At 39.0% G+C, this 22846-nt stretch overlaps 1 protein-coding gene across 3 annotated transcripts in view; it reads left to right on the forward strand.

The window, feature by feature from the left end:
* tfeb (transcription factor EB) overlaps positions 1-22462 on the forward strand; it is an 81971-nt gene extending 59509 nt beyond the window's left edge. For 2 of the 3 annotated variants that reach the window (XM_057845558.1, XM_057845559.1), the window contains exons 7-11: positions 11880-11997; positions 15655-15711; positions 15969-16044; positions 18069-18216; positions 20911-22462. In XM_057845558.1, coding sequence (XP_057701541.1) covers positions 11880-11997; positions 15655-15711; positions 15969-16044; positions 18069-18216; positions 20911-21465 — 954 coding nt within the window. In that variant the 3' untranslated portion in view covers positions 21466-22462. The remainder of the gene's footprint in view (positions 1-11879; positions 11998-15654; positions 15712-15968; positions 16045-18068; positions 18217-20910) is intronic. The other variant, XM_057845560.1, reaches the window with a different exon arrangement.
* Positions 22463-22846: the final 384 nt, after the last annotated feature.

Here is a 22846-nt window from a genome sequence, read left to right on the forward strand (position 1 = left end):
TTCTGTTACGGAGTCACTGATATTGGTCTGGGGTCGTTTTGTTATCACTTCCTGTTAATTGCGGGTTACTTCCTGTTGATTTTAGGGGACACTTTCTGTTTATATTGAGTCACTTTGTTTTGAGTTGGTAATCAGTAGGGGTGAATGGGGGTTTTTCTGCCATTGAAATGAATGGGGAGCCAGGCCATTTGAAATCAATGGGAAATTTTTGACCAAATGAATGGGTATGTTTTTGGCCATTTAAAAAAATTTTTTTTGCAAAAACTGTATAAAACTTTTAAGCTCTTAAGCGTCCTGAATTCGGACAAAAACTAGGTCAAGCAGCCTTTTGAATTTTTTTTTTTTTTTTAAACCGAATTTTTAAAATTTAAATTAAAAGTTAAATTAAAAGAACGGGATAATTCCATTTTTGGGGGGGTGGGGATTGTTTGAACGGTGTCCGTGGGTCAAACCTTCTTGGCTGGGAAGAAACGCCATTGGGAAAAAAAAAAATATGATCGATCGACAACCGGCAGTTCAACTTGTTTACAAGATATTTGTGAAAAAGAAGGAGGAGGTGCTCAAAAGTTGGGAGGAGGGAAAGGGGATGAGGAGGGCAATTTGCGCAAAGGCAAAACAGGCTGAAAGTCCAGTTAGGGGAAAGTTCACTCTTGTATATCGGTGGCTAAAGGACTATCTTGATGAAATATCGGATCATTGCTGCTGAGGTCAGTGTCTGCCTCGGAGCGAGGAGGAACCCACCTTGCTGGCTTCGTAGAGGATGAAGGAGATGAGTAAAACGTTCGCCATTGTGGAAGTGATTGAAGGGGAACAAATTCAGCTGGTAAGATGCTGCTGTGTTCTTTTGAAAAAATACCATTGTTGACAGAGCTTATGCGAGTTCTTGGTTCCAGACTTTTAGGAGCAATAGCTTTAACTCGCAGCCTCGGGTCGCGGATTACGTGTCGTGTGGGGGTGGAAAACTAGTCTATGTGCTGCTTTATTGTTGTTTGTTGATTTCATCTCACCCGACACTACCAAGAGTTGAAATGTACAAGATACTTTTGTTTGTCAGCATGCAATGCAACATCAGACCAATGGATTAAATCAGGATATGGATCTAATGGTGTGAAGCTTATGCACTGAATGAACTGTCAGAAGGTGATTAAGACGGTGATGTAACTAGTGGTGGGAACCTGTGAGTAGGATATGATACGGTTTGCGATACAAGGCTCACCATGAATACGTTCTCACAATTATCGATACATGGGTCAGGAAATCATTCCATGATATTCTACAACACGGAACTAGTAAACAGGAAAAGCAAGCTTCTGCTATGAATTAGAATGACTTTATGATCAATTTAAAGTGGGACGGATGGCAGCAAATGAGCAAATACAGTGGTATCAAAAAGTATCTGAACCTTTTGGAATTTTTCACATTTCTGCATAAAACCACCATTAAATGTGACCTCATCTTTTTCAAAATCACACAGATGAAAAAACGGCGTTTGCTTTAACTAAAACCACCCAAACATTTATAGGTTTTCATATTTTAATGAGGATAGCATGCAAACAATGGCAGAAAGGGGAGAAATAAGTTAGTGAACCTTCTGCCCAAAGAGACTTAAAGAGCAATTGAAACCAATTTTTACCAAACAATTTAAGTCAGGTGTGTGCCCTATCACAGATGAGGGGTTTAAAGCTGCCCTGCCCACTATAAAACACACACCTGGTAAGAATCGTCTTGATGAGAATCATTGTCTGATGTGCATCATGTCAAGCTGTCTGAAGACCTACGATCAAAGGTTGTTGATATGTATAAAGTTGGGAAAGGATACAAATCATCTGTAAAAGTCTGGATGTTCATCAGTCAACAGTCAGAGAAGTTGCCTACAAATGGAGAGAGTTTGGCACTGTTGTTTCCCTCCCAAAGAGTGGCCGTCCACCAAAGATGATGGCAAGAGTCCAGCGCAGAATACTCAGATGGTAAAAAAAAGAACCCTACAGTGTCTGCAAATGACTTACAGAAATTACTGGCACAGTCCAATATCTATGTGCACATTAACTATATGTAAAACTATGGTCAAGAATGGTGTTCATGGGAGGACTCCACAGAGGAAGCCACTGCTGTCTAAAAAAACATTGTTACTCATTTAATGTTCGCAAAAAGGCAGTTCGACATTCCACAGACGTTTTTGTAAAATATTTTGTGGACTGATGAGACGAAGCTTGAATTGTTTAGGAGTAACACACAACGTCATGTCTGGAGGAAAAATGGAACAACTTACCAACATCAACAATTCATCCCTACCGTGAAGCATGGTGGAGGGAGCATCATGATTTGGGGCTGTTTTGCTTCCTCAGGGCCTGGACAACTTGCAATCATCAATGGAAGAATGATTTCAAAACTTTATCGGGATGTTTTGCAGGAAAACCTGAGGCAGTCTGTCAGGCAGTTGAAGCTAAAAAGAGGATGGATGCTGCAACAAGACAATGATCCAAAACACAGAAGTAAATCAACTTCAGAATTGTTTCAGAAGAACAAAATACATGTTCTGGAGCGACCAAGTCAAAGTCCAGACTTGAACCCCATTGAGATATTGTGACAGCGATTCATGCCAGACATCCAAGAATCTGACTGAACCACAGCAGTTTTGTAGAGAAGAATGGGCCAAGATTAGTCCTGATAGATGTGCCAGAATGATTTGCAGCAACTGGAAGCGTCTGGTTGAAGTTATTGCTGCCAAAGGGCGGGCCACAAAACATTAAATATGATGGTTCACTTCCTTTTTTTTCCCCCTTCTGTCATTGCTTGCATAATATCCTCATCAAAATACGAAAACCTGTAAATGTTTGGGTGGTTTTAGTTAAAGCACTGTTTTTTGTGTGATTTTGACAAAGATCGGATCACATTTGATGGTGATTTTATGCACAAATGTGAGAAATTCCAAAAGGTTCAGATACTTCAGATACAATCATTCTCTGGATTGGACGTTTATGGCCGTCAGTGGCAGCCAATGCCAAGCAATAAGCTCATTTTGGGGCATTGATAGAGGTGTGTCTAAACTTTTGGTCTGTACTGGATTTATATTTTATAGATTGTACATGTTTTCCTTTCAGTCCCATCTGACGAACCAATGAGTTAAACTCACCTGCTAATCCTGATGGGGATTAAAGAGGCATACTCTTGGAATTCTGGGAATCTCAAAGTTTAGTAACACCACACAATAGTAGGCACTGGCTACTCTGGAGTGAATTGTGAGTCCGTGAATGTGTACAATTAAACACGGAGCCGTACAGTTTTCTATATCACTGGTCCCAAACGTGTGGCCAGTCAGTTGGTCCAATTTAGCCTGCGGGGTTGTTCTGCCTGACAGGCACTTTGTACAGAATGGCATGCTTTTATTTTGACTTTGGCGCCGCAAAACAGGAGACTTGGCTCTAGCCGTCTCACGCCATAAATAGCGGATAATTAATCAACAAAGAAGTAACCCAAAAATGAACCAATGAGCATGAAGTAGCCCAGAAATGCTCCAAAACAAACAGAAAGTTACCTGAAATCAACAGGAACTAACCTGCAAATGCTACAAGACTTCACTCCCAGCCTTTTTAACCGAAGCAAGGCTCTTCGCTCCCGGCCGTTTTACTGGATTTTGACTGATTTTGCAAGACCCACAGAAAATTGTTCTATTGCTATAAAAACATGGAACCCACAAAAAGAAAGATTAGACTCTGTTCTTTCAGCAGGAAAAAAAGCAAGTTCATATCTTTTTCCATTCTTTAGAAATCAGCATTAGAAAATAGCTTAGTTTGAGCAATTTTCCAATGAAAAAACAGAGAAATTGAGTAGGGTTGTTCCGATCATGTTTTTTTTGCTCCCGATCCGATCCCGATCGTTTTAGTTTGAGTATCTGCCAATCCCGATTTTTCCCGATCCGATTGCTTTTTTTTGCTCCCGATTCAATTCCAATCATTCCCGATAAATTTTCCCGATCATATACATTTTGGCAATGCATTAAGAAGAAAAATGAATAAAACTCCGGACGAATATATACATTCAACATACAGTACATAAGTACTGTATTTGTTTATTATGACAATAAATCCTCAAGGTGGCATTAACATTATTAACATTCTTTCTATGTGATCCACGGATAGAAAGACTTGTGACTTTGTATATTGTGACTAAATATTGCCATCTAGTGTATTTGTTGAGCTTTCAGTAGCCATGCCCAAATGCATGATGGGAAGTGGAACCATGACTGGGCGAAGTGCTACCAATTGATATACTGGACTGTCTCAGGAAATTAGAATACACAATATTCTAATTTTTTGAGACAGTCCTGTGTATATATACAGGACTGTCTCAGGAAATTAGAATACACAATATTCTAATTTCCTGACTGTCTCAGGAAATTAGAATATTGTGTATTCTAATTTCCTGACTGTCTCAGGAAATTAGAATATTGTGTATTCTAATTTCCTGAGACAGTCCTGTATATATACACAGGACTGTCTCAAAAAATTAGAATATTGTGTATTCTAATTTCCTGAGACAGTCCAGTATCTTCTCTGCGTTGGGAATTAACATAAGGTGTTAAGAAAAAGATCAATTGCTACCTGGCTTCCCAACATTGCTTCCCATGATATTTCTAATCGTTGGGCGAGGGATTGTAAGGCTTTAGCCAATTAAAAAAAGGCTCCAAAGGCTGCCAAAATTCACTCGACTCATTTTACGCTGCCTTTTATCTCTCTATATAGGTAAATCAGTGCCATTACAGACTGAGCGCGACAATGCGTGAGTGGGTCGTGCAGCGCGTGCATTAATTGCGTGAAATATTTTAACGTGATACATTTTTTAAAAAATTAATTACCGCCGTTATCGGGAAAAATTTGATAACCCTACCTTAAAGCCTGAGTTATACTCCCGCGTTGCGGTGACGGCGTAGCGACTACGGCGTCATTCGACATTCGATAGTTCTGCGGTGAGGGAACGCGTTGCTCTGTAATTCACCGCCAAGCCACTAGAGGGATGTGGCGTTATGTTTGTACGGTTTTGGGGCATGATTGTTGACTACTTCCGCTAGTCGGAGAAAAAATAAACAATGCAAGATGGAACTCTTGAAAGTAAATATTCTGCTCATCAACACTGAATAAATATTGAACATACAAATGTTGACGGGCAGGCGACGCAGAAGACGGTTTCGAGGCGGTCTGGCCGACTTTTGATGCCGCACAGAGAGTTTTAGACTTGGGTGGAGAGAGCTAGCTGTGGCGGCTAGCTTCAAACTGGCGTCGAGCACTGCGTTCAAGGTCTGCAAAGCCCTCCAGCCTGATTTGTTTGCCGTGTCCTACAACCAGCCAGTGGGAAGCCATAGCAGATTTCTGGCGTCTAGGGAACTTCCCAAACTGCGTTGGGAGGCTTGATTTTAAGGTTATCATAAAAAGCACCGAGGCACTCTCAATCAGTGATGATGTATTGTGTGTGTGAACTGTCTGTTATTGAAAATTAAAGATCAAAACAACTCTTTTGACACCAAATCTGTGCTTTATTCTTCATATACTTGAAACATATGTACACAGTAAATGATGAAGTGCACCAACCAAAAATACGACATAAAGTGATAAAAAGTTGGCAGTTTTTGGCCGACTGTGTCACCGCTTCGTGTGGCCACTCGATTCCGACCACCCACGTCTCGGTGGTTCTTCCATTTATTTATTTTTTCGATCGCCGACCTTGCCATTTGGCAGTCACAATAATAATTTCTTGACGAGACTTGCTCTTCGATGATACTCCCGTCGGCTCGGTGCATTTTTGCGTGTAGAAAATAATGTTTGATTCTATTCTACAATGGCGGTGTTTTCGCCCGGAAACAACAGTCTGAACGGACCAATCACAGTCCGTTTTCGCTACGTCAACGCGTCTACGCGACGCGAAGGTTAGAAAAATCGAGAGGTGCGCGTCAGGCTACGGCGTAGGGTCGTAACTCGATTCTTCCTTGACGGCGTAGGTCTGACGCGGAAGTATAACTCGGCCTTAAGCCTAAACTAAAGACTCTGGGTGAGTGTAACATATTATGTTTGTAATGTTAAATACAATTAGAAAACGATTTAATTAAAAAATATATATATATTAAAAAAAAGGCATGGCCGATATTTTTTTGCCGATTCCGGTACTTTGAAAATGACGTCCAATCGATCGGGACATGTCTAAAATTGAGCTTATTGTTAAAGCATACATTTCAAACATAACTTTGACTTTAACACAGCTATTTTTTGCTTTAGTTACACCCCGAACATCTGAAAAATGTTTTCCTTTTACAAAATAACATAAACAACAAGACAATTAGAGCTTTTGATAGCAAAGTAACAATTTATTTACACATAACTAACTGAGAGATGACGTTGTCGCCGCGACAGCCGGGTAAACTCTTTCCTCATCGCCGCCTGTCTCATAAAGATGGATTTTTTTTTTGAGTCTCTGCGGGGTCTGCTCAGCGAGCAGCACGGACTCAATGGCATCGTCTGCTACACTGGTGGTCCCGGTCGTCCTCTAGGTTGTTTTCCATTCGGTCGTCTTCCGCCGGCGCCTCGGCAGTGCGGCCCGGCCATTCGTTGCCGTTGAATCGGGTTGCGGGTCTTACCAAATGTGCTACAGCCATCCAGTGGCCAGTTTTTTTGCTTTAAAATGGATTTTCAGCTTTGTGCTTAGGAGCTAAATTGAATCAGAACCCAGAAATTTCTCTTGTATAAAAAAAAAGTAATTAAAAAAAAACGTAAAAGACGTATAAATATGTCTTTGGGACACTGAAACAATTAAAATTAGAACATTTATATGTTTTTGGGAGCAAATGAGTTAAAGGGTTAATTCCGGGTTACATCATCAGCACACGTTCGTAAACCGGGGACTACCTGTAATGACATTTCCTTTGGAATATGGAATTGGGAGGCCAGGGAGTTCTCTATAAAAGGCAGCTACAGTGCTTCTGCACTCCAACTAGATTTGCATCCGCCATGTTTAAACATGCAATTTAACAAACAAGATTAAATAATTTGACAGGGGCGCCCGGTTAATTTCATTATTTACATTTCGACGCACGCATTTACACACAGAGGAACCTGTTTTGTGTATTTGCTGTCTAAGGTCGCACAGTAGCTGGCGAGATAAGCTATCGTTTCCTTTCGACGCCTTTATCTTTCAAGCCTCATTAGCGCTTGCCCCCGTTTGTCCTGATGCCAGGGAGTAAAACAAGCAAGGTATTCGGAAGTAAATCAATAAAGATATGATTAAAAGGACTAAGCTGGAAGGTGGTTCTTTGGATGAAAAAGGGTTTAGTCATTTCGAAATGGGTTAGTCTTTGTCCAGTTTTCGTCGACAAATACTCGAGCAGTTTTTGTCTAGTTTCAAGATATTTTCGTCTGCAAAACTTTACAGGTAAGAAAAAAAAATATACCAAACTTTACCAACAAATTTGACAGCACGTTTTGAAAAATGTATGCAAACTATTATAATTAGGGCTGTTAAACGATTAAAATGTTTAATCAAGTTAATTACAGCTTAAAAATTAATTAATCACAATTCAAACAATCTATAAAATATGCCATATTTTTCTGTAAATTATTGTTGGAATGGAAAGATTAGACACAAGACGGATATATACTTTCAGCATACGGTACATAAGTACTGTATTTGTTTATTATAATAATAAATCAACAAGATGGCATTAACATTATTAACTGTTAAAGCGATCCTTGGATAGAAAGACTTGTTGTCCTTAAAAGATAAATGTTAGTACAAGTTATAGAAATGTTATATTAAAACCCCTTCAAATGTTTTCGTTTTAATAAAATTTGCAAAATTTTCAATCAAAAAATAAACTATTAGCTCGCCATTGTTGATGTCAACAATTACACAATTCTCATGGTGCTTAAACCCATAAAATCAGTCGCACCAAAGCGCCAGCAGAGGGAGACAAAAAACACAACAAGTGAACATGACACTGCTGTCATTTTAATCTGTTTGAGCGGGGCATGTGCGTTAATTGCGTCAAATATTTTAACTAGGGCTCTCAAACGATTAAAAATTTTAATCGAGTTAATTACTGCTTCAAAATTAATTAATCGTAATTAATCGCAATTAATCGCAATTCAAACCATCTATAAAATATGCCATATTTTTCTGTAAATTATTGTTGGAATGGAAAGATAAGACACAAGACGGATATATACATTCAGCATACGGTACATAAGTACTGTATTTGTTTTTTATAATAATAAATCAACAAGATGGCATTAACATTATTAACTGTTAAAGCGATCCATGGATAGAAAGACATGTAGTTCTTAAAAGATAAATGTTAGTACAAGTTATAGAAATTTTATATTAAAACCCCTCCTAATGTTTTCGTTTTAATAAAATTTGCAAAATTTTGAATCAAAAAATAAACTATTAGCTCGCCATTGTTGATGTCAACAATTACACAATTCTCATGGGGCTTAAACCCATAAAATCAGTCACACCAAAGCGCCAGCAGAGGGAGACAAAAAACACAACAAGTGAACATGACACTGCTGTCATTTTAATCTGTTTGAGCGGGGCATGTGCGTTGTGTCAAATATTTTAACTAGGGCTCTCAAACGATTAAAATTTTTAATCGAGTTAATTACTGCTTCAAAATTAATTAATCGTAATTAATCGCAATTCAAACCATCTATAAAATATGCCATATTTTTCTGTAAATTATTGTTGGAATGGAAAGATAAGACACAAGACGGATATATACATTCAGCATACGGTACATAAGTACTGTATTTGTTTTTTATAATAATAAATCGACAAGATGGCATTAACATTATTAACTGTTAAAGCGATCCATGGATAGAAAGACATGTAGTTCTTAAAAGATAAATGTTAGTACAAGTTATAGACATTTTATATTAAAACCCCTCCTAATGTTTTCGTTTTAATAAAATTTGTAAAATTTTGAATAAAAAAATAAACTATTAGCTAGCCTTTGTTGATGTCAACAATTACGCAATTCTCATGGGGCTTAAACCCATAAAATCAGTCGCACCAAAGCGCCAGCAGAGGGAGACAAAAAACACAACAAGTGAACGTCACACTGCTGTCATTTTAATCTGTTTGAGCGGGGCATGTGCGTTAATTGCGTCAAATATTTTAACGTGATTAAAAGAGTTGTGTCATATTCACTCTTGCCACTAAAGGGTAGTGTATCCAATCAAATCAATAAAATTAATGCAAACACTTTCAAAACAAACCATTACAACGCCATTCTAATTCAAGGAATGCCTGATGCAGCTCGAAGTGTTTTTTTCCTGATCGAATTACTCGAGTTAATCGATGCAGCACTCATTATCGTTAACGAAAACAACCATGTTTAGTAGTTTGCCAGAAGCAAAGACATATCTTTCAGTGTTAGTCTTAAAGTGCAAATTTTATAAGCAGGTTTAGAATGAACTTAGAGAATAAAACCATAGAAAGAGATAAGATAGTGACACAAGAATGACCGTTAATCATTGCAGGATACTTGTCAGGGAGTCCTTAGGTGTGATGTTATTGCATGATTCTCAGTTAACTTTTCATTTTACAGCACACTAAACATGACTTCATAAAGTACTTAAGTTAGGACATGATTCTGTTAATGAGTTTTCTCTGACCTGTTGAAAAATTGTTGTGGAGTTTCGCCATTTTGACCTGTGTTTGACATCTAAGATTTTTACAATTGAATAAACGCGACATTACGTTGAGGAAGGAGTTATGCTATTACGTGGGATGTAGTCAGTGTTTTACCTGAAACGGTTCAACGGACAAAAGTTCATGAACTCGCTCCTATTTTGGACCAGCTTGAACTGAACGTACTGTGATGTATTTCTGTCTTATCTGTTTGTGAACACACTCATTTTAAATAGTTCATGAAAGAAAACATAGGATACGATTTGCGATACAATAATTATCGATACATGAGTCAGGAAATCATTCTACAAAACAGTAAACAGGAAAACAAGCTCCTTCCTTCCTTCTGCTGTGAATTGGAATGAGTTTATCAATAGTAGATGTCCAATCCATTTGAAGTGGGAGGGATGACGGAGAATGAACAAATGTTCCTGTTGGTTTCGGTTTTTCCATTGGTCAATTTCTTTTCAGATTTTCAGGTAACTGATGTCGGGTCACTACCTGTTGATTTTGGGGTATTTACAGGTCACTTCCTGTTGATTTTGGATTACTGAAAATTCTGAAAGGTCAGTTTCAGTTCAGCGGTCACTTCCTGTTGATTTTAGGGCATTTCCGGGTCACTTCCCATTGCTATCTGGTCGCTACCATTGATTTGGAACATTTACAGGTCACTTTTTTTTTTTTTTTTTTTTTTTTTTTTTTTTTTTTTTTTTTAAACCTGTCCTGTTCAGCTGTTTGACACAGAGAATGGAAGTCTAAGTGCCCAGATTCTGAACAGTTTTAATGTTTCACATTGAGAGTCTGACATACTCCCATTGTGATCATTCAAAATACCATTTTATTATGACAGGTCACTTTTTGTTGATTTTGGAGCATTTATGGGTCACTCCCTGTTCATTGTGGGCCATTTATGGGTCTTTTCCTGTTGATTTTGGGGTGATATGCCAAAAACTATCGTATGCCAAAAGCCATTTTGTCCTATGTAAAAAAAAAAAAAAAAAAAAAAAAAAAAAAAAGCTGCCATATGCCTAAAGCAGTTTTGCCACATGTCAAAAAAGCTGCCATACGTAAAAAAAATAAATAAATAAAAAAAATGCCATATGCCAAAAACCATTTTGACATATGTCAAAAAAGCTGCCATATGACCAAAAAATTGCCTTATGCCAAAAGCCATTTTGCCATATGGAAAAAACTGCCATATGTAAAAAAAAAATAAAAAAAAAACCTGCCATATGCCAAAAGCCATTTTGCCATATGTAAAAAAAAAAAAAAAAAAAAAAAAAAAAAGCTGCCATGTGCCCAAAAAAATTGCCATTTGCCAAAGCCATTTTGCCTTATGGGAAAAACTGCCATATGTACAAAATAAAAACCTGCCATATGCCCGAAAAACTGCCATATGCCAAAGCAATTTTGCCTTGTGGAAAAACTGTCATATGCCAAAAAACATTTTACCATATGTAAAAACTCCCATATGTTAAAAAAAATTGCTATATGCCAAAGCCATTTTGTTATATGTCAAAACAACTACCATATGTTTAAAAACTGCCATATGCCAAAAGCCATTTTACTATGTCAAAACAACTACCATATGTTTAAAAAACAAAACAAAAAAAAAACTGCCATGCCAAAAGCCATTTTGCTTTAGGTCAAAAAAGCTGCCATATGCCCAAAAAATTGCCATATGCCAAAAGCCGTTTTGCCATATATCAAATACCACTTTCCGTTCCCGCTGTCTCGCCAACACTTCGGCTGCGCCTAGAAATTTTGTCCCTAAGAACTATGAACAGAATTGGTGACAAAGGGCAACTTGGCAGAGTCCAACTCTCACGGAGAACGAATCCAATTTACTCTGGCAACAGTTGTACAGGAACCAAACAGCCTTTACCAGCGGGCTCGGTACCCCGTACGCCCGAAGCACCACTGTCAGGACTCCCCGAGGGACACGGTCGAACGCCTTCTCCGAATCCATAAAACTCGTGTAGAACGATTGGGCGGACTCCATGCACCCTCGAGGACCCGAGGTGTAGCTTGTCCACTGTTCCACGCCCGGGACGAAAACGCAGTTTTTTATTTTATTTTTTTATTTTGTAGAGGCATTTATTTCATTCATTTGTCATGTAACTATCAAACATGATCCTAGTTTGGTTTAATAGCACTTTTGATTGCTGGTCTTCTGATTGGTTTTGTATGTGCCTCCTCCCCAGCTCCCTCTGTCCAGCAGCCACTTGGATGTATACACAGGTCCAGGAATGAAGGGCCCAGCCATTGCAATGACCAGCAACTCCTGTCCTGCCAATTTGACCATCAAACGAGAAATTTCAGGTGCGACTATTCTGCATACTTTTTAACCAACGATTAATGTCATTGAAGTCACTACTCGTGTATAGGCATGTGCCGGTTACCGGTTTCACGGTTTACCGAGGTGTGAAAACGTCGCGGTTTCAAAACGACTAAAATTTTCCGTCAGACCGTAGTACGATATTCGCTATTTTTCATGTGTCAAAAATGTAGCCAGAAGTGGCATGGCGCGGCAGCGCTCATCCCCTCCCGTTTGTTGCTGTGTGTGAAAGTGACGCTATCAGCTAGACAGCCAGTGAACCCAAAAACAAATCCTCCAAACATAAGGCGTTCTTTTCTTCAATGTATTGAGCTTTCAAATCGTGGTAAGTGTAATATACAAAATGAAAACATTTAAAACGTTGTACAATTGTATTTTTTCATGTGTGAGTACCTTCAACAGATTAGCATCATGGAAAAGTTCGCCAAAAACAAAACACACATTTTCCTTTCAAATTCGATATACACACTAACTAAAAGCTTACAAAGATGAATGTTAGCCTAGACTTAGCTGGGAGAGCAACTTCATCGAGTGTTACAGCCGCAGAGTGAGAAAACAAGCTTGATTCGCTTGAATGAAGGGGGGAAAAAAAGGATAGCATCAAAGATCGGTAATTGCGAAAGATGATCTTGCCCTAAGCACAAATCCACGTTCGTTAGCTCAAGGAGAGGTCTCACTCCAAATGTTTTTTTTGTTTTTTTTTTTAAGATGAAACCTTTCCACAGCAATATTTACATTTTACCCAACTTTTACATTTTCAACTAACTTTTACATTTTCAACTAACTTGTACATTTTTAACTAACTTATTAACTTATGAACTCTTTGTTCTTTTTAACACAAAGGCATGACATCATGTAGACTAGACTTGACACAGTGGCTGAAATTGGCAAAACTTCACTTGAGCTTTTCCACCCTCAAAAAAAAAAAGTGATGCAGTATAAATTTTAAAAAATTTTATTCAGAAGTGTTTTTACTTTTTTATAGAAATTATTTTGTTCTTACTCTAGTCTTGAGCAACTTGAGGTGTGGCTGTGGGTATAGTCTATAAGTTATATTTTAATTTTAGTTAAAATATTTGTTTTTTTGTTGATTATTTATTTTAACAATATATTCCAATTTTCAACTATGTTCTGAAAAAAAAAAAAAATCCTGTTCAATGGAAAAAAGTTTTTTTTTTTTAACGCATACATCTCAAAATAACACATTTTGTAGCTATAATTGCAATACCGTGATACTGTGAAACCGCTGTATTTTTGCTCACGGTTATTGTACCGTCAAAATCTCATGCCGGCACATACCTACTCATGTGCTGAATGATTAATGGAACTTTCACAAAAAAGGCAAAGGCCCAGATCGAAAAATTCCTTTTTAAGTTTTTGAATGGCGTTTTCTCAGCGCACTGGATAGCCCAAACCGTTCAACCGACCGTCACTGTTCGAATACAAAAAATGACCGGAATTTTTTTTGTGCGACAAACGGAATTTTTCGAATGACACCCCCAACATTGTCCGTTCACCCGTAAACGTTTTTTTTTTTACCCCCCAAAATGTATCTCTTCCTACAATTTCAGACCAAATCACATAATTTTCACATAAAATTCCCGGATGGTAAGGGGCATGAAAGTCTTATACAGAATTTTGCCAAAAACCTACGGTTCCCCCCAAATTCGCCAAAACTTGACCATCCATTTCTAATGGGACACCATTGACAACCATGTACTGTATGTCATAATTTCCCATTCATTTTCAATGACAGAAAACAGGTCCTTGTGATTTTTGACCACTTACAGCCCATTGACATTCAACCGGAGTCCAAGTAAGTTGATCACCAGGAAGTGACCTGATATCAACAGGACGTGTCCCCGAAATGTCCCCAGATCAACAGGAAGTGACTTATCTACCACAGCAAAGCCCCATCGTAATTCCTTCAGAAATTCCAGTTTCTACTTTTTTTTAAATTTATAAAATATGACTGAGACGAATAAGTATCACTACAGTCATTTCAAAATGGGTTAGTATTCATGTAGTTTTAGTTGAACAGTGTTATTTTTGCAGCCCTTTTTATTGTTGTCTTTGTCTTTTGAACAAAAATACATACTAGTCTTAGTCACTTTTAAGTCATTTCAAAATGTGTCGTTTCGTTGACAAAAACTCCATTTAAAATTCTAGTTATAGTCAACGTTTACTAAGTGTTTTCGTCTGTAAATTTCAAAAATTTTACTCCAAAAATAAAGGTTGGAGTTTTCGTCAACGACGACTGTGACAAAAATATTTCATCGACGAACAATTTTTTTCATAATGAAAACGAGACAATAACGAGCTGTTTTGGGAGATAAAAACCTAAAGAGACGAATGCCAGTATTCGTCTGACAAGACGAGAACGAGACGAAAATGCGCAATAGTTTCTGTCACGTTCACAATATGTGACATTTAATGTGTAGTTAGCTTGCATCGTAACAGTGTCTGTTTGTGTCACTCATGTGACGTGCTGCTGCTCTCCAGTCTTCAGGCATGCACACACACACACACATACATGGTGAGATTCATTTTCTTATCTTGGCCAGAGAGAATATGCAATGTTGCTTTAGCCTTTAAAGCTCTGTGATCATCACACACTAAAGTAACTCGTAGCATTAGCATTAGGCTAATGGTAACGGCAAGTGTCTTCTGAAAAGTCTGTTTTTTTTGAATGTTTTTTCCTTTTTACATACAGTTCGTGGCGTCCAGGTAGGTATAATTAAATGAAAATATGTACTGTTTTACTGCTGAGTGTGTATGATCACCAAGAGATAGACGCTACAATATGCGCTCGTCTGTAAATGCTCATTCAAAATAGTTGGAAACCGTTATTTTTGGAGTCATTTAAAAAAAAAAAAATTGAAGACTAAAACATTTTTAGTCACCATCGACTTAAACTAGTCAAAGACAAACACATTTTGAGACTAATAAGTGTTATTGTCCAAAAGACTAAGACTAAGACAAAAATTAAAAAGGCTGTCAAAGACAAAAAATTTCCAACTGTTGTTTCCAACTGTTTTAAATGAATATTGACGGATGGGTGCATATTGTGGCGTCTACAAGAACAAAGCAGCACATTTTTTAAAAACTGTATGTTTCAAGTTTAAGAGAGTTTAAGAGGATGCTCACTTATAGCACTAGCCTAATGCTAATGTGAATGCTATCCTAACAGCTTCATTTACTGTGTGATGAAACTCTTTGCTGACCTTTAAAGACTAAAGCAACATTGCATATTCTCTCTTGCCAAGGTAAGGAAACAAATCTTACCATAAGTTTCAAAACATGCAAGCCTCAAGTCTGGAGAGGACACCAGTGAGTGTGTGTGTGTGGGTGAGCACGCTAACTACATATAAAAATGTAATGCATTGTGAACATGTGACAGAAACTTTGGTGGCACCTTTTCGTCACGTTGTTGTCTCGTCAGACGAAAACTGGCATTTGTCTCGTTATGTTTTCGTTTCCGAGACACGTTTTTAGCTCGTTATCGTCTCGATATTATATCATCATGAAAAAAATTGCTTGTCGACAAAATATTTTCATCATCGTTGACAAAAAAAAAGTTTGACTTGTCTCATTCAGCATTTGTGTCAGCCATCAGTTAATGACTTGTTGTTTTTGGAAAGACGCAGAAGCCCGTGCCCTGGCCAAAGAGAGGCAGAAGAAAGATAACCACAATCTCAGTAAGTAATTCTGCCAATTTCCTTTTGCTGTTATACAGGGGCAACAAACGATGCCTTAATCTTAATGTTGTATACCTTATTTTGCTGATCAAGCGGACATAGTGCAGTGAGTGGGTGGATGGCTAACCTGTAAAGTAATTTCTGCTTTGGACTTCATTGTCCGTGACGGTGTCAAGCCTGCAATTGTAGGCGTACATGTGCCTGTATACAAGTTTGACTCATCCTCATTTGTCTTTAAACCTCTGGTTAATTTTCAGTCGAAAGAAGACGGAGGTTCAACATCAATGATCGTATTAAAGAGCTTGGCGCGATGATTCCCAAAACCAATGATCTGTGAGTATTTAGTGCTGTTTTAGTGGGTGGTTTGCAAAAGTAATGTGCGGGCGCTGATGGGGGGGGGGGGGGGGTCATGATTCATTTCATAAGCATTAGTGATCGTTAAAGTTGTTGAATCCTGGCTTGTCATATTCTTTGTACTCTTTGTTAGGTGTGCTGTGCTCAAAACAAATGCATACCAAAATCCGCTCAAACCCCTCACCAAAATCAGAAGATAAAAAAAATCGCAAAAAACACACGCTAAAAATTGGAGAACCATGCAAAATCTTGGGAAAAAAACTGAAAATTGCAGAAAATTTTGTAAAACTAAAAAAACGCACACAAAAAAGACACCCTCCCCACCGAAGTCACGAAAAGTCACGAAAAAAAATACACAAAAATCGCCCCCCAAAAAATGGTGATTTATTTGATATTTTAGTTTTTATCTCTAAAGGGCACTCATTGGATGCCATGAACGATGGTAGACATCCAATTCATTTCGGCTGGTGTGGGGGTGGGGTGGGAACCACGCAAAATCTTGAAAAAAAAAACACATGGAAAACGTGAAAAATTGCACTCAACAGGGCAAAAAAACTGCAAAGAAAAAAAAAGCAAAACTGAAAACTGCGGAACATTTTGCAAAATTAAAAAAAAACAAAAAAAAACGAAACACACAAAAAATGACAGACCCACCGAAATCAGGGGAAAACCCCCCACAAAAATCGCCCCCAAAAATGGTGATTTATTTGATATTTTATTTTTAATCTTTATAGGGCACTCCATTAAATGCATGGACGATGCCAGACGTCCAATTCCCATTGACTGGTGGGGGGTGGGGATGAGTGAAAAACAACAACAACAAAAAAACACACACACACACACACAAACGAAACAAGACCACTTCCTCCACTGAAATCAGGGCAAAAAAAAAAAAAAAAAAATCCCACCCCCTAAAAAATGGTGATTTGTTTGATATTTTATTTTTAATCTTTATAGGGCACTCCATTAGATGCCATGGACGATGCAAGACGTCCAATTCCTATTGACTGGTAGGGGGTGGGGATGAGTGAAAAACAGCAACAACATAAAAAAAAAAAAAAAAAAAAAAAACACACACGAAACAAGACCACTTCCTCCACTGAAATCAGGGCAAAAAAAAGAAAAAAAAAAATCACCCCCCCCCCCAAAAAAATGTTGATTTATTTGATATTTTAGTTTTAGTCATTAATGGTCACTCATTGGATGCTATCGACAAAACAAGACCTCCAATTTCTTCTGACTTTGAATACACAACAAAAACCGCCAAACTGCTGAAAAATTGACAAAATTGCAAAAATTTAACAAAACAAACAACAACAACAAAAAAACACTGCATAAAAAAAAAAAGGCAAATCGCCCCCCCCCAAAAAAAAAAAATGCAAACCCCCGCCACAAAAAACAACAACAACAAAAAAACAACAAAAATTGAAAAATTGGAAAAACCGCATAAAACTACACAACCCCCCCCACACACACACACAAAACTGACTTACACCCTACCCCCTCAATCATTATAGGGCACTCAATTGATGTCATAGACGATGCCAGACGTTCAGTTCCTTTTGACTGGGAGAGGGGTGAATGAACAACAAAAATGCCAAACTGCAGAAGAACTGACAAAACTGCAAAAAAATGCAAACCACCCCCCACACACAAAACTGCAAACAAAAACGAAAACCAAAAAAAAAAAAAAAAAAAAAAAAAGGCAAAATTGGCAAAACCGCATATAAAAATAAACACACACACAAACTTCCGTTTTTCGCTTTGGGTGAATACACTTTCACCATTTTGAAAAATCTCTTTATAAATGCAATCAAAGGTTAATAGTTCTCTTACGGGCAATTGGATGTTGGCAATGTTTGCTATCAGTCTCAATTAAAGTTTATTATAATTTGACAGTCCTGGTTATGTGACCAGATAACAGTTTTATGCAATATACTGTACTTTGTAGTATCACTAGTAGCTGCTACAATGTTTCACTGGTATTTTTATGGCTTGCATAGTGATGTTCGTTGGAATAAGGGCACCATCCTTAGAGCGTCTGTGGACTACATCAAACGGATGCAGAAGGACGTACAGAGGACCAGAGAGGTGGAGACTAACTTCAAAAGGATGGAAATGGCCAACAAACAGTTGATGCTTCGGATTCAGGTCATTTTCCAAATTTGCTTAACATACTCTAGTTACTCTGATTCTATTTAATATGATTCGAAATGGTATTAGTTGGGAATTTTTCCAATGGCTAAAACACACACACATGTATACGTACTGTATATACGGACTAGCAGTATGGCTGGGTCTTTGGAGCCAAGGTTTGTTCAATAGACGAATCAGAAACCTGAAAAACCAGAATTTGTTTTTTGTATGTGCTGCTATCTTTTTTGAAATATTAACAATTCTTTTAGAGGTCAATCAGCCCCTATTTTGATTCAAAATGGCTAAAAATGGTGTCAATCATTTGTGCTATGTTTGTGCTGGTTTGTGCTTCTATCATTTTTGAGATTTTGAAATTTTCATTTCGAGTGATGACGTCACGAGCCCCCCATTTATTGTAAAATCGACCTGAAATGGTGCCATAGGGTTAGAGTTTCTCTCTCCATAACAGAGGGGTGTCCCAACAACTAGCGCAAACTTACAGTGGTATGAAAAAGTATCTGAAGCTTTTGGAATTTCTCACTTTTCTGCATAAAATCACTTGCCTGGTATACCAGACTCGGCGCTATTCCAGCAATTGAGTCTGGCGACCGTCCGGCGGATCAAATTCCGAGGGCGGAGCAAGCCACAGCAAACAGACAGCGGAGTGGACCAATCAGCGACGGGCAGACGTGACGTTGTTAAAGCGACAAGTAATTAGCGTGAGGGGAGAATGGAGAAGTTTATTCAACATGGCTAGCGTGAGCCGTGTTGACTGTTGTCAATGACTTGTTTCGATGTGTTTTTGGTCATTTAAAACTGGTTTTACCGCAGATTGGAACATATTCTCGGCTCTCCCGTTCGCCATCTGTGTTGTTATAGACACGACTTTCGGCGTGCTAGAATGACATTACTCGTTAAGAAGACGTCACGCAAATAAACGAATCTGATTGGACGATTGATTTTGTACCTTGCTCGAGAGGCCGTTAATGGGCTGGGTCCCAGACTATTTCTCACAGTGTTTGAAAAATACAGGGAGAATAGTCTGGCTGTGCCAGGCCATAAAATCACCATCAAATGTGATCTTTGTCAAAATCACACAGATGTAAAAACAGTGTCTGCTTTAACTAAAACCACCTAAACATTTATAGGTTTTCATATTTTAATGAGGATAGCATGCAAACAATGGCAGAAGGGGGAAAAATAGGTAAGTGAACCCTCTGCCTAAGGAGACTTAAAGAGCAATTGAAACCAATTTTTACCAAACAAATTAAGTCAGATGTGTGCCCAATCGCTGATGAGTGGTTTAAAGCTGCCCTGCCCACTATAAAACACACACCTGGTAAGAATTGTCTTGATGAGAAGCATTCTCTGATGTGCATCATGGCTCGGTCAAACGAGCTGTCTGAAGACCTGCAATCATCTATTGTTGATTTTTATAAAGCTGGGAAAGGATATCAAACAATCTCTAAAAGTCTGGATGTTCATCAATCGACAGTCAGAGAAGTTGTATAAATGGAGAGAGTTTGGCACTGTCGCCTCTTTCCCAATGAGTGGCCGTCCACCAAAGATGACGTCAAGAGTTCAGCGCAGAATACTCAAAGAGGTAAAAAAGAACCCTAGATTGTCTGCTAAAGACTTTCGGAAATCACTGGCACAGTCCAAAATCTCTGTGCACACATCACTATATGTAAAACGTATGGCCAAGAATGGTTTTCATGGGAGGACTCCACAGAGGAAGCTGTCTAAAAAAACATTGTTGCTCGTGTAATGTTTGCAAAAAGGCACTTGGACACTCCACACAAGTTTTGGCAAAGTACTTTTTTGGACTGACGAAACCAAAGTTGAATTGTTTGGGAGTAAAACACAACGTCATGTGTGGAGGAAAAACGGAACAGCTCACCAACAGCACATCCCCATCGTGAAGCATGGTGGAGGGAGCATCATGATTTAGGGCTGTTTTGCTGCCTCAGGGCCTGGACAACTTGCAATCATTAATGAAAGAATGATTTCAAAAGTTTTGCAGAAAAAACCTGAGGCAGTCTGTCAGACAGTTGAAGCTAAAACAAGGATAGATGCTGCAACAAGATACAGAAGTAAATCAACTTCAAAATGGTTTCAGAAGAACAAAATACACGTTGTGGAGCGGCCAAGTCAAAGTCCAGACTTGAACCCTATTGAGATGCTGTGACATGACCTAAAGAAGCGATTCATGGCAGACATCCCAGGAATCTGACTGAACTACAGCAGTTTTGTATAGAAGAATGGACCAAGATTAGTCCTGATCGATGTGCCAGACTGATCTGCAGTTACAGGAAGCGTCTGGTTGAAGTTATTGCTGCCAAAGGGCGGGCCACAAAATATTAAATATGATGGTTCACTTACTTATTTTTCCCCTTCTGTCATTGTTTGCATACTATCCTCATTAAAATATGAAAACCTATAATTGTTTGGGTGGTTTTAGTTAAAGCAGACACTGTTTTTTCATCTGTGTGATTTTGACAAAGATCATATCACATTTGATGGAGATTTTATGCAGAAATGTGAGAAATTCCAAAAGGTTCAGATACTTTTTCATACCACTGTAGGACAAATAAATGCCAACCCTTCGGTTCCATTTTTGCAGTAAATGGTGGGCTTGAGATATTAATTTCGGGTGATGTTTGTTTAGACTTTTCAGAACTCTTTCCTTAAAAACTATTATGTTAACAGGAGTTGGAGATGCAAGCTCATCTGCACGGCCTACCCAGCAACTCACCATCTGGCCTGAACCCAGTAGACGTGTTGTCCTCGTATATAAAACAAGAAACCAGCCCCGAGGAGAACCTTTCCCACACTCAGGCACACCACCACCTAAACCAGAATCATGCTCCACCTCAGCAGCACCAATTCCTCCCGCAGACCCACCTGCACCCTCCGAGCCAGGCTCCGCCTCCACATCCTCGGCAGCTGACCGTGCTTCCTCAGCACCTGCAGACCCAGCCGCCCATCCAGTACCCGGCCGTGGGCAGCTCCCAGCCCTTTGACTTTGCCCAGTCGCTAGACTTGTGCGACGGGATGCAGGCGTTCTCCGACGGCATGTCGGGCTTGGGCGATCTAGGAGGACTGGATTTGCAGGGCCGGAGAAGCGATATGAGTTTCCTCATGATGGAGGAGCCTTTGTCCCCCATGGGCGGGGACCCACTGCTCTCCACCATGTCCCCTGAGGCCTCCGTCGACTCCAGCCGCAGATCCAGCTTCAGCATAGAGGACGGTGACATCCTCTAGACACATGTACGACCTCCGCACACTCCTCCACAGATTTTTTTCAAAGTTTAGTACCAGTATGAACAGCATCACTGCAATGACTGGAACGCGTTCGTCCCACGATGCATCCAGTTCATGTCAACCCTGCTCGTACACACGCAAAACTGGATAAAACATGAACTGAGGATCTGGAAACTTTAAAAGAATACTTTTTTTTTCAATTGGCTGAGGCCAGAGAGTTCATGACGGTGGTGGTGATTTTTCCTTTTTGTAAGTAGATGTAATAGAATGACAACCTTGTAGATTGTCCCGTTTGCCAAATCCCCATCAATAATGACAAGATACCGAAAATTCTGCACGTTTAATTTCGTCCACGGTGATGCTGATCTATCATTTTTTTGTTTTCTACGTCTTGCACAGTTTATCGTCACGATGAGCACTATGCGTTTGGTGTCAGCCAGGGGCCACTGTTAGCATGCTAAACGTAGCAAACCTTGACCTGGCCACGTTTTATGGGAGTGACTTTTCTAACCCTCACTTTAGGTGTCCTTTTCCCTCACATACCCACCACGAGTGATGCTTTCTACTCTGTTTCTGTTCGCAAGGGGATTTGACACAAGTCATCGATATCTATCTTACTCAGGTACTTTCACGGAACTCACAAGCAAACAGGGTCATTTGAAGTCAGTGCTGATGGGAATGTGAACCACGCCCATGATTTGAGAAACTTTTAAGGCCAGACTTCCTGGCTGCAAGCTTCTTTTCAATGGTAGCAGCTTTTAATATAGTATGGGGTGACATTTAGTTCACACCTAGGTGGAAAATACACGCAATTGCAGTATCTCCAGCACACAAATGCACACACACACACACACTGTACAGTGCCCTCCATAATTATTGGCACCCCTGGTTAAGATGTGTTTTTTTAGCTTCTAATAATTTTTCAAAAATTCAAATAATATGGGACCTTAAAAGAGAAAAATCCAACCTTCAATACAAGTGCATTTATTTAGTGGGGAAAAAATCCCACATAAAGAAATAATTTTTGACATCAAATAATGTGTGTCACAATTATTAGCACCCCTGGTGTTAATACTTTGTACAACCCCCTTTTGTCAAAAAAAAAACAAGGTCTGGGGACTGAGATGGCCATGGGAGGAGCGTGATTTTGTGTCTGGTGAACCATTTCTGTGTAGATTTGGCCATATGTTTAGGGTCATTGTCCTGCTGAAAGACCCAGTGACGACCCATCTTCAGCTTTCGGGCAGAGGGCAACAGATTTTGATTTAAAATGTCCTGCTATTTCAAAGCATTCATGATGCCATGCATCCTAACAAGGTTCCCAGGGCCTTTGGAAGCAAAACAGCCCCGCAACATCAGTGACCCACCCCCATACTTCACA

Source organism: Corythoichthys intestinalis, chromosome 9, assembly GCF_030265065.1.
Source record: "Corythoichthys intestinalis isolate RoL2023-P3 chromosome 9, ASM3026506v1, whole genome shotgun sequence".
Taxonomy (NCBI): Eukaryota; Metazoa; Chordata; class Actinopteri; order Syngnathiformes; family Syngnathidae; genus Corythoichthys; species Corythoichthys intestinalis.